The sequence below is a fragment of the Aplysia californica genome, unplaced genomic scaffold (genome assembly GCF_000002075.1).
Source record: "Aplysia californica isolate F4 #8 unplaced genomic scaffold, AplCal3.0 scaffold01204, whole genome shotgun sequence".
NCBI lineage: Eukaryota > Metazoa > Mollusca > Gastropoda > Aplysiida > Aplysiidae > Aplysia > Aplysia californica.
The window spans coordinates 88728-101814 of NW_004798474.1; the positions used below are offsets into that span (position 1 = coordinate 88728).

The 13087-nt window shown below is 41.4% G+C and overlaps 1 protein-coding gene across 1 annotated transcript; it reads right to left on the reverse strand.

Annotated features, from left to right (window-relative positions):
- Positions 1 to 291: 291 nt before the first annotated feature.
- Positions 292 to 12699, reverse strand: LOC101855072 (LDLR chaperone boca). The gene is made up of 5 exons (XM_005112187.3): positions 12179 to 12699; positions 7529 to 7685; positions 6161 to 6242; positions 3221 to 3365; positions 292 to 2634 (listed from the first exon to the last, which is right to left on the reverse strand). Exons 1-5 carry the CDS (start codon positions 12341 to 12343, stop codon positions 2575 to 2577), a joined length of 609 nt encoding a protein of 202 aa, XP_005112244.1. The 5' UTR covers positions 12344 to 12699; the 3' UTR covers positions 292 to 2574.
- Between the last annotated feature and the right edge of the window lie 388 nt (positions 12700 to 13087).

The following is a 13087-nucleotide window of genomic DNA, read 5'->3' on the forward strand; positions in this document are numbered from 1 at the left end:
GTTGGAAGAAAGAGGTCTTTCTCACCCAAAGCCAGAGAAAAGGCGACCAACTAGAACTCTCCATGCACTTCAATAGCTCTTAGAACATGAGACACAATAGAAACATCCCTAGAATAACATAATAATAATAATAGATAGCATTTGTATAGCGCATATCCCCGCTCAACAGCAGGATCTATGCGTTTTACACTATATTATTACCCCAGCAGACCATAGAGCACTCCGAAACATTCTCAGCTTCCCGGGAAGCATACATATCACCACAACATCACCACCACAGAAGTACAGTCAGTAGAAACATGCTTAGAACACTATATCACAACACAAGTACAGTCAACTCCTGCAATTTCACCAACCTTAGGAGGATGAGACTGAAGTTGGCAGTGAAGTGGGGCAGGCAGTATAATGGGGTTTTAATAGTCTTGTGTTAATATATAGCACTGACTGCTCCATGTCTTGGGAAAGTATTCTGCTATGACCAAATGAGGATAATGTTACCATGGGTTATTTCCCTCTGTCCCAAACTTGAAGAGAGAGTCTTCCGGCTTCCACCATGTGTCAATTGTTGGCTTGCAGAGTCGTGGGCAGGAGAAAAGGAGATTATCGCTGCACAGCTGCCAAGAGGGTACATGTGCCGTATGCTGTGTGTGGCCAGTCAACTAGCGGTGCTGCACAGCAAATTTAAATTACTTTAATAAAGATCATACAATTCAGGAAGTTGAAGGATGATGCATGATGATTCTTAAGGGACAAATAACATGTGTTCATGGGTGTTCCTTTTCATACATTGGCAAAACATCACTCTCAGAAGCCGGTAGGAACAGATGGCAAAAGATCGCTGCCAACAGAAGACAAAAGTCAAGACAAAATAAAGGACAAGACACAGCAGTCAACGAGTCATACGTGCAACATCTGAAGCGACACAAAATGATGTAACAGAATGAATTATATCTACAATTCACTTGTACTCAGTGAAAACAGCATTTTCTGATATATGCACATGGGGGGGCCTAGTTAGCCACAGGTGCCATCATCATCACATGATATAAAATGTAAACCCTTTCAGCACAAATGGTTCTCTCTCTCACTGTCTTTCCTTTCAATCTCTCTCTGTCAATTACATCTGGTTTATACTGAGGTATTATCTATAAATCATAACCATAGCTGCTGACTTTTTAAAACCAAATAAACAGATTCTACCCAAGCTGTGAGTCAAGATGGAGGGCATTGGCCGAGCAACCCACCATCAAACCTTCCCACTGTTCTGCATTCATTCAGTTCACTCAAGCTATAACAGAAGACACACAGCAAAAGATCTTCCCTCATCATTAATCGCAAAGTCAGTCTTATACTGGTACTTAATAAATTCATCTTTCATCAGTATCTGCAAGTTTGGGAAAAGCAGCACTAGAACACAGAGAATACTGTAATATATTATTTTCCAATATGAAATCACATTAGTGTACTCGGAACCCCAAAAACATATTAAATACGTTTTTTTAAAGAACTGGTTGGAAGCTATGCATATCTAGTAACTTGCAAGTCATAATTCTGGCTCTCTCCACCTCTCTCTCATTCACTTTTCATCGTCACTGTGATTATCAAACACCAACAAAAACAAATCCCCACAATTTCCACCACCATCTGTGACAACATAAAAACATCATACACACAGGACAATGTAATATGCAAAGCACCTTAAAGCCCAGAGGTCAACAATACAGTAGTCTCCGCCTGAACGCACACCATACAAAGAAAGGCTCACTCTGCTCAAAAGCAGGCTTCCATCATTCAACAGGTTTTCTAAAATTATTAGACACGCTAACGCACTGCCAGTTCCTCTGATGTTTTTGTTTTTGTAAGAGTTTTACACCACAATTAGGGCATATAAGTGCCAAAGATCAGAGGTTTTACCAGAGAGTAACAAATACACAAAAGGAGAGAAAGGAAAATAAATGTTTGATAGGAAAGAAGGAGCGAACCACACCAGAGCACTTGCTAATCACCCACACCTCCTCTAAATGCACAGTCAAGTGATCAACAGTTGGCTCCGAGAACTTATAGTACTTGTTCAATGAATAGCTAGAGAAAAATCTCTCAGAACATCTGATGTCATCCATGCATTTACTGGTTCGTAACAGATGACAGGGAGTCTGGAGTGGTCGCCTGGAAAGCCGCATGGCTGAGTGCTCTCCCCCAACAGTGTCCTTTTATCTGTTCCTGACATATTAGTGCACATCAGTACAGTGAGTTGGTCTTTCTGCTACTTTTCCAAATTTCATTCAATGTAACCCCGCATGGGGAAACCTTTATTAAACAGTCACTTTTTATCCCTTTATCAGTGACAGTCAGTGATCCCCATCCCCAAAGGGAGGCAACAGTAATGAGTAAATTACCTAGGAAATGAGATGACTGTGTGTCCCTTGCCCCTTTTGCACGCATTCACAAAAAAGTATGCTCCATAAAAACACACACTTAGGCAGGAGCCCCCCCCCTTATGTACCATGCGTTAAGGTGGAGACTACTGCACAATGGCAGCTTCAGCTGTCTTGAATCCATAACTCTGCACCATCATCACAATTCTTCTTTCTTTTGCTTCTTGGCTGTTTGAGGTTTTTGTTTCTTTTCGTCTTTCTGTTAAAAAATAAAAACAAAAAAGCAAGTTGCATGCAGTGAGTTTCTGTTTTAGCTTTAGAAAGCTTTTTACCGCACTTGCAGCACAATAGTATAAGGTCATATAAGTGCAGGAGATTGGAAGTGTAACGAGAGAGTAACAAACACAAAAAAAGAAGGAGAGATAAGAACGAAAGAAGTTTGATAGAAAAGAAGGATCATCCGCCAACCACCCATGGATCTGTTTGTGTGTGATTCTCTAACAAGGTGAGTGCTAAAGTACCAGCTTACACAGATCATGCACACACACACTTGTGCAAACATTATATACACACTCAGATACAGGCACACCCAAATACAAACAAACAAGAAGAAGAATTTATTTAAGTAAAGATAAGTAAATTGATACAACAAGGGCCACTCAGAGCTGGGAATAAGTACATTAGACAAAATGACAAAACTGAGTGAAACAAAAGAAGTAGGTTCCACCAGTGGTGCACAACGAGGAGGAGAACGAAGAGAAGAAGAAGAGCAACAACAACAACAACAAAGACATTTTTTTTAAAACAAGAAGAAGAAGAAGAAGCCACACTCCAGCACTACTTACCTCCTCAGCTCCGGCTCCTTTGAAACTCTGACCCTCGATGGTGACCTCCGCACAACGCTCCTGTTTGATGAGAAAGTCTCGAACCTCCCATGCTTTGGACCCGTCTTTGAGCATGAAAAGCACCCGGTTGTCACCCACCACATATCTGTGAGCAGGGAAGTAAAACTGTTAAAAGTACACAATTTTGGAAAAGAAAAGGAAAGAAAAGAAGATTACAATGGAAAGAAAGAGAGAAGAGAAGACAAAACAAAAAGACAGGAATTTTGTTAGAATATTTATGTTCTAAACAGAAAAATGTCAAAGAAAGTTGAATTAACATAAAACAGTTTCAACCAAAATCACTTCCAGCACCTATTTTGGCCTCAGGAACAAAATGGGAACTGCTGTCTTGTGACACCCCAAGTGCTGTGGCGTCACAAATGACGAAACATATACCTAGTATCCGCGAGCTGCGTTTGCCATTTTTTTGTCCAAAAGTTGTCACAAAAAGTAGCAAAAGTTGCCATCAATTTTCAAGCTTTCAACTCTCTGTGACGACAAAATATAGCAAAATACAATGTTGATAGAGGTAATAATCTAAAGCACCAGAATTTCTTATGCTCCTTTTTAAGCATCCAGAATATTATCATTTGTAGTCACCCACAGGGTAAAAACGTGAAAAAATACAGATTTCACAATAGAATGAAACCAAAATTAGAACAGCATGGAAATTAACAAATAAGGGCGCTTGTCCACCTATCCCAAGATTGGCTGTTTTAACCCTAAACGTGTGTAATTCAAGAGAAAGTAGACCTACATTACATGTAAATTATGGAATCGCACACAATTGGGGCATGCCAGTGTCAGTATTCGGTTTTGGCGGAGACACGCTCTAACATAACACATTTATATTTTTAAAAGGGTAGGAACAGCATCAAATTAAATGACATTACGCTGTATAAAGACCAAAAAAAAAGAAAAACAAATCATCAGAACATTTTTTATAAAAATTAACACACCAACAAATTAAAACACAACAAAGAGGGAAAAATAAAAGACAGACAGCAATATAAATAGTACATAATGTACTTATATTCTTCCCAGGAAAATAGATAGACAGAGACATCTTAAAACTTATGAAAATATTCGTCTAATATGTTATGAAGTAGCTTTGTTGTGTTGTCTTTTTTGAAAAAAGCAAAAATCGCGGCCACGATTTGCGGACCAAAAAATGCCAAAAATCGCAGCCGCCTTTCGCGGGTTGCACCGCGACAAACGCAGATGCTAGATATACAGTGGGTGTCGCATTCAACGAGGTCACATTCAACGAAAAGTTGGCTTCCAGTTATTAATCCTTAATCACCGATTTTTCCCTCTATATCTCTTTGTAAATGTACGTCAGCTTCAACGAGGTTGCAAACAGACTGAAGTTACAATAACCAAATAAAAGCAATTAGCGGCCCCAAAAGCGAAGAATTTTTCTCCATCTCATGCAAAGCACAAGGCCCATCCTCCTTTCCTAACACACTGTATTGCTAGATCTAGTGTGCCTCGCAATATAATATATGGGCCCCAAAGCCAAGAGGATGAGCAACGGTTAGCCTACGGTAGGGACGGGAGGGGGTGGGTGGGAACGCCATGCAGGCTGTGTGAAACTGGATGAACTCTGGATGGGTAGGTCTAGATCAAGACCTTAATTTTTTTTCAATTTTATTTTCTTCCCCTGATCAGAATATCCAAGCTCCCGCCTTTGCTTTATGTAGATCTAGGCCAAGATGAGAGAGGGTATGTTTCCACATGAGAAGTGTTCCGGAAAAAAAATATTTTAAAATGCAGAAATGACGGTCAGAACACAGCTTAAACATGCGCACACTGATGCTGTTTGAGATTTTCGTCATCACGGGGAACAACTGTTTTAATTACTGCTATTGATACATCCTGTAATATAATAATCTGTCTCCTTTCTTTTCTTAAGCCTTAGGCCTGTTCAATGAGAGGTTGGATCCAACGAGGACGACAAGCCAGTCCAGGTAACCTCGTTGAACGCGACACCAACAGTACCATGTGAGGCATTGTGGTGAAATCAGGCGCTCGTTAAAATAATGAAATAGAAAGAAACAGAATTTTTCTGCCAGTTTGGCAATTTACACAATTTTTTGTTATGTTTACTTAGAACACATCTTCTGGGGGGATTTTATTGAAAAACATTGAAAAAAAATGTGAAAGTTCATTTCCCAAGGACTCTTCAGTTATGGAAGTTGCCAACTTTGGCAGCCATTTTCTAGATAATTTTTCTGCTGAAACCAGGTGACCCCCACCATCTTCAATCATAAATATCTTGACTTTTATTCAAGGTAGATGGGTATTTTTTTCACCGAACTCAGGACAAAAACGAACAAGCTTTAAGATGATACCAATAAATCCCCATGCCTGATTCCAGCACTTCGTGACACATAACATTTCACACTGATGCTTTACGCCAAAATACAATTTCAGTTCGGACTTAAAAGGCAAAACTACCAAAGGTACCTTATGTCAGAATACAACGTTCTGTTCAAAACGATCTGGAGTTGAACTCAAAACACATCATGTATACAGTCAAACTTTTAGTTTTTTTTTGTTTTAGTAAATGTTTTACGGCACTTGCAACACAATAAGGTCATATAATAAGTGCCGAAGACTAGAGGTGTTACAAGAGAGAAGGGGAGATAAAGACGATAGATGTTTGATAGGAAAGAAGAAGCAAACCACACCAGAGCACCCGCCAACCACCCACACATTCAAACTTGTCCAAGACAACCACGCATTGTTGAGGAGAAAAGTGGTCATCTCAGACAGGTGGTCCTCTTGGACAGTGCTACTGAATTAGAAAAAACGGCAACGCGTGTAAGTGTGTGTGGGACATGAGAAAGTGCTCGTTTGTACAGGTGCTTGGTAGAACATGTTTGATGGTATCCTCACCTCTGTGTGTCTATGTGAGCGTTGAATAAGCTGCTGTGCCAGAGACTGCTGACCTTGTCCGACTCTGCCTCTGTGGGGTTTCCTGAACACAAAGACGCCAGAAAGCTCAGTTTGAGTTAGGGTCATGAAATTTGTCTGGCGTAGTACTTCTTAATATGCTTCTGTTTCTGTTGATGGATGGGGGCTGATGGAAACCTAACTATCTTTGGAATCAACAATAACATCAGCTCCCCCCTCTCCTCCACCAGACCCCCTCATTAACATTGTATTTAGCAGCCTCATCATGGTGATAAAAATATGACAATATATTATTTAGTTTCTAAATTAAAGATGAAATTTTACATTTACTTATATGCCACAATGCAGAAAGGGTTTAGAGAGAGAGAGTGAAAGAGAAAGAGAGAGAGAGATATAGCTGCCACTCAGGAATGTCAAAGAAGGAGGAAATTCACGCAAAGGCATATAGTGCGCTCTCCGAAGGCCGGAGAGATCAAGAGGCAATATGTTAGAACATCTATGTTTTAGGAAGGGAAAAGTGTCCTATTTGTTAACCATACTGTATTAAAAAACAAAACAACCCAAGACATTAAGTTGACTAACAAGCCTTTGCCCCAGTTTGGTGACTAAAAATCCAGTGTTTGTTTCCAGCTAGTGTCTCATAAAAAAATTTCTTTCCCTTTTGACTTGTAGCGTATTGGATTAAAGAGGCAACACCTTTGCCACTGTACGAGACTTCTTTATCGCACCAAACGCAAAATGCAGCACCCGGCTTGTTCAATTTTCTAATGAACTGTTGAAGTCGAACACCGTCTGCTTCTTTCTCAATCAAGCTCCATTTATATTTACAATCTGCATCAATTTCTCTCGAATTTAGCCGTTTTCAATGACAACTCGGCGCGCCATCGTCCCGATGCTCGATTGACACTGTTGCTCCACAATAAACAATGTTTAAAGGCACGGAACGGAAGTAGGAAGCTACAGGCGGACATGCACAAGCTGCATTTTCGCCTCACTCCCAGTTCGGTGTTTTCTGCGTGCAAAAAAATATCGCAATTCGCGGCCGAGCATGGTGGTGAGTGGAGGAAGGAGGAAAGTAGCGGGAAAAGCTAGATGGAAGCGGAGGTAGCGGAGGTTCTGCTATTTAGCGGAAAAGTGACAGCTATGGAGAGAGAGGGAGGGAGGGAGGGAGAAAGAGAGAGAGAGAGAGTGGCAGCTATGGAGAGGGAGGGAGGGAGGGAGGGAGGGAGGGAGGGAGGGAGGGAGGGAGGGAGAGAGAGAGAGAGAGAGAGAGAGAGAGAGAGAGAGAGAGAGAGAGAGAGAGAGAGAGAGAGAGAGAGAGAGAGAGAGGAGTAAGTAAGATTTTCTTACCTGAGACGGTGGCAAACATCATTAGGGTCCTGCCTTTCTTAGACTCTCGGAGGAAACCTTCTGGGTCATTGGGGTCAATGTTGGATATGTCCACTTTGGGCGGCTCTCTCTTCCATTCTGGGAGCTCGTCCTCCTCAAGTTCGTCTTCATCTCCGTCCTATAGATCATGACACAGAATTGATCAGTCTCTAAAACTTCCTTTCAAGTGTTATATATTTGAAAAACGAATTGATACTTTACAAACGCTGACAATTATTTAAAACCAGATAAAAACAGACTAGATCAGCTGCAAGAGCAAATCAGCGGGCGGCTATTCAGTATATAATACAAATTAAACCTGCCTTCTAAGACAACCACCAAAATAAATTATCACCCCCTCCCCGTTGCAATTTTTTCTCTACAATATATCAACAATTGACATTGTCAAAAACGTCCACCTGACTACGACTAGTAAGACATCCACTTTTTCCCACCACAATGGGTTGCCTTCTTGGACAATTTCGATTGAAATTATAACCACAATTAGCATGTTAAATTTTTGCTTTAAAAAGGAGAAAGATATCATGCAATTTTTTTAAGCAGCTGTTATTTTCACAACTGAGCCGCACAGAGGGACAATGGCCGAGTGCGCGCAGAAAGGCCTTACTGCCGGGGTAAGATTCTAGTTGCTCTCTCTCTCTCTCTCCTTTTTTTTTTTTTTAAACGCGCAGTGCGGCATAAGACGATGCGGCAAGTACAGAATTTCGGGATGTAGGCTACGGGTTTCACAAGCACTCTCAGCGCCCATGACAAATCCAGTAGTTTTGGCACTTTTATCGGAATGGCCGTTGAACAGGTCCAAAATCGGTAAAGAGATCTAGATCTACTGAAAAAAATTTATTTTAGCTAAAATGCCCTGTGGTAACAGCTGGTATGTCTTTGACATGCGGAAAAATGCATAGACTCTATTTACCTGTCATGAAAATAACACCTAAATCACACTGGAAAAGAAGAAGACTGGACAACACAAAAGACAAGGCAGTAAACAATGAAAAAAAGCTACCAGAAAAATAATCAAAGAAAGGACAGGCTGTTGAGGAGATTTTCAACATTGCCCAGATGCAAAGGCAAAGGCAGCAGGGGTGAAGAAAAGAAACTTGCTGGGGAAAATTGACAAGCAAATATTCCAGGGAGTGAAAGAGTGGTATAAGCGCACCTTTGGACATGTAGAGTGAACACACCTTTAGAATTAGACATGTAGAGTGAACACACCTTAAGAATTAGAAATGTAGAGAGAACGCACCTTAAGAATAGTTATTGTGACGTAGGCCTAAAGGACATATCACGTGACTGACACCCCATGTGACTTCGGGGAAGCTACGGGGTAAACTAAGTAGCACTCACTCACGCTTTCAACACAAGAGTGCTGGAATGTTTGTTCACGGTGAACGCAACACTGGTTGGCCTATCACGGTGAAGGCACACAGGGTGAGAATAGAGGTGGCCTTTGACTTTGTTAAAATTGCCCTAGATCTAGATAAATCATCTTCGCAGATAAATATTTAAAAACTGGATCTAGACTCTACAAAGATTAATTTTTAACTCTTAGAATCTAGAGATCTACATCTAGATCATTTAAATCGTTGTCCAATTATTTACCTCACCCAGCAGTGCCCAATCCAATCCACACTCACACCTCATATATATATATATACATATATATATATATATATTCAAAACCAACACAAAGGAAGTGGTTATTCTCACCCCGGGTGAGAATAAATTATGTCTGGCTATTCTCACCCCCTCCCTTGTTTTACCGGAAATGCCCCAAGAGGGATAAGGACTGAGGTTACCGGGGCTGATGCCCCACAGGATCGTGTGGGTGTCTGAATAGACATAAATCTAGATCTAGTCACAGTCAGGGCAGTCAAATTGGAGCCAAATCCCAAAAGTTTGGCTCTTCTGGCCCGGAGAATTTCATTTGGCTCTCTGGCTCTTTTTTTTCGGCTCCAAACTCCAAATGTTCAAGAAGAAGGGGACAGAAGAGGCAAACAAAACAAAAAAAGAATAAGAAAGAATAGAAGAAAAAAATGAAAGTGAAGATAAAAGCTTGTGGATTGCTTCATTAAATTATTAAACTAGTTAACACGATTTAACGCCCTCGCCCATTTGGTCTGATCATAATTTACAACCCTTCAACCGTCATGCAAGAGCATACATTTTAATAGTCTCGTGCTCGTGTCTCGTTACGTTCATACGCTCTCTGTTCCTTATGTATTGTGTACAGGCAGAGAGGCTTGCCATCGCAAGTGTGTAAACAGCGAATGGTCTGACCGACTCAGTAGAGTCGGTAGTGAGCCCCCCTTTTTTTTACTGGAGAGGCGAAATTTTTAAAAATATTATATAGATATCTACAGTGGAACTCTGATTCAACAAGCTCGGATTCAACGAGAACTCGGATTCAACTATATGAGACGGATTCCCGTTTTTTTTCTTCTTTAAAATCAATAAAAATAACCCGGATTCAACGAGCACTTAAACTTAAATCAGCGAGCTCGGAATCAACGAGGTCGCTTCCAGGGTGAACAGCCACCGCAGATGTGGCGTTGCTCATTTTTCTCCCACAACGAAATCTATCTATTCCCGGAAACCATCCATTGCACCTGCAACGTGAACGAAGATAAAGTCGATTGCATGCGACCAATCAGCGGCCTTTTTTCATACCAACACATGTGTTGTTGGCTCGCGCACGTGTCTATTCTAGCGTGTGTCGGGGTCGAATGGGCGGCCTGCACACGTGTGACTGTGTGTGCATGTCGGGGGGGGGAGGAGGGAGGGCACTACTGCTCCGGGCGTTGAACGTCGCAGAAACAAACGCGTCAGTCTTTTTTTCCCATCCGCAACTGATCATTATTGCAATGATAAGCAAGTCTTGACGTAGATCTACGTAAGTTTAGTTTTAGTAGAAGTTTTACGGCACTCGCAACTGCATAAGGTCATATGAGTGCCAGAAGATTAGAGGTGTTACAAGAAAGTAACAAACATAAAAAAAGAAGAAGGGGAGATAAGGATGATAGATGTTTCATAGGAAAGAAGAAGCAAACCACACCAGAGCACCTGCCAACCACCCACGTAGATCTGAGTAATGAATTGTGCGCTGATCTATTGAATCAAAAGTTGCCGTAGGCTAGGTTCCTCACAGCAACACAAGTTTTTGGTTAACAATCGAGATGACACAGGCGTGTGCATTTGAACGAATCGGTCTTTTTTTTTTTACACAGCTCATAATATGCAGGCATTTCAGGCGCTACTTGTGACTTCTCTTTATACATAACTTGCTCAGTGCCTGTAATTATCTACACAAAACCTCGTAAGCTACACTCGGATTCAACAAGATTTTAGGTCAGGCCCGGCGAACTTGTTGAATTCGAGTTCCACTGTATATTCGTTCCCAATCACATGCGGTAAGCCACCAAGGGCCTAGGACTGCGTAGTGATTTTCCAGCCTGCAAGAGGTCAGGGGGGAGTCCTCGCTCCACGCCCACACCCTGGTGGGGGTTATTCGGTTATTTACACAAAGGAAGAGGGGGGGGGAGGGGTGAGAATCTAGTGAGATACAGTCAAACCTGCCCTGCCGGCCACCTTTTTCAGACGGCCATCTGTACAAACGGCCACATTCCATTTCCCCCCTTGCGTTTGTTCTATAATTTTACTGTGTAAAACAGGCACCTGTCCAACGCGGCCGCGGCCACCATATTTTAACACACAACCCCTATCACACTAAGCAACTAACTGTCTTTGACGGCCACCTTAGTGACTCCATTACGTTTTGCCATTAATTGTGCATTGGCCCCTGGTGTTGTGGGCAAGCCGCCATAATTCAATCATCTGTCGTTGTTGTTAGGTAGTCCCTCCGACCGATCATGTTGCATAGGCCCCTCCCACTGTTGACCAATTGATAGCAACCAATTTTCAGCTTCTGGTGAGGTAAGCGTGTGATCACCCATAAAAGCCCCGCCCAGAACTCATACACAAATCGTAAGTGAGATCAGTGGTCACTGTTTACCCAGTCAGTAACAAAGGAGGTAACATGAACCTGTGATAGAAGCGTCGCTCGTTTTCCGAGTGGCGATGACCCATTGTTCGTTTTAACATGGCACGTCTTCCTCGTCTGATACATTTTGTTTTACGGAGTAATAAAAACCACCATCCCCATAAAAAACAACAATGCCAATGACAATGCAGATACTTTCGATTAGGACCTCAGATGGGAATGGTTTGTTTTCTCTAACTTGATCAGTCCTCTGTCTAAGACGGCCACCTGTCTTATGTCTTATACAGCCACTTTTCTCCTTTACAATGGGTGGCCGTCTTACACAGGTTTGACTGTATATGGATGGGTTATTGTGAGAATAAAAGTGGCCCAACACTTTTAAAACCTCTCAAGAAGATAGGACCTGAATGAGCCATACTAAAGTAAAGAAAGAAGCGTACACACAACAAATTGCAACATAGAATCTAGATGATAGCTCATCATAGATGTCTTTCGCCTCTGACTTAGATTTCTAGGTCCTAGTCTAGATTTTCCAGATCTAATCTAGATATTTAGATCTAAATCTAGATCTAGATTAGATCTATCAAGACTTTTAGATCTAGATCTAGTCCTACCTCCCACTGTTCGAATAAACGTTCCAGGTCTGCATCGTTGTAATCTCGAATGTCCTTCTTTTTCCATTTTTGCGATTCGTCCTCTTTTTCTTTCTCCTGTTTACCCTTCGAATAACATGTAAGAATGCAAAGGCATACACAAAACAACAGAAATAAGCGTGCCATTTCAGAATTTCTTCTTCAGCACACCGACGACAACAGTTAGATCTAGATCTAGGCCCTACAGTACAGAGTTGAGTACGTATAGAAAGCGGTCTCGTTCAGTCATTCACTCTCGCTTTTGCTTCCTAAAAATTCACACAAGGCAAGGCGAGAAGCAAATACCGATAAGCACAAAATAAAATATGACTTTTTAAACATTTAACTAACCAGCTAATTTTCGTCAATAAACTACGACACATCTAGATTAATTTAATTCTGATCGTTTTTACACTTCGAAAAAAATTACTTGTGTTCGCTCATTACAAGATAAAAACAAACTCAGATAGATGATTTTAACAAGTGTGTTTATGTCTCGGTATTTATTTCCAGCTAAAGTTTCGAGACAGTGTCTAGCAGCGTAAACAGTTGAAAATGTAGCAACTCTTAAAAGCGACGTGTACATAAGATCTTGGTCTCTGTTGTTCGAAGAATTTCTTCTCAATTATGAAATTGTTACTGTCGTATGTCCCCTCGACATAATATTAGCAACAACAGATAAACAAGGTAAATCAGCTGGGGGGGGGGGGGAGGGTTGGTTTAGTTGAAGTTGAAGGTCTACTGTGGTACAGCAGTCCCGCCAAATCGACCCCGGTCTACTGGTGATATGACACATCAAGTGTGGCGTCAAATACCGCCGGATTGGCCGCGGTAACAAGTGGGCCAAATAATTGGTGCCATTTACTATTTACAATAACTGTGGCATGTGAA

Excerpts from the sequence above, each read along its gene's own strand:
- LOC101855072 (XM_005112187.3), bottom strand. The coding sequence starts at position 12,343 with ATGGCACGCTTATTTCTGTTGTTTTGTGTATGCCTTTGCATTCTTACA. Across the intron at positions 6,243-7,528 it reads GATGTTTGCCACCGTCTCAG|GAAACCCCACAGAGGCAGAG; the intron begins GTAAGAAAATCT and ends CTTTGTGTTCAG. Across the intron at positions 2,635-3,220 it reads AAGGAGCCGGAGCTGAGGAG|AAAGACGAAAAGAAACAAAA; the intron begins GTAAGTAGTGCT and ends ATTTTTTAACAG.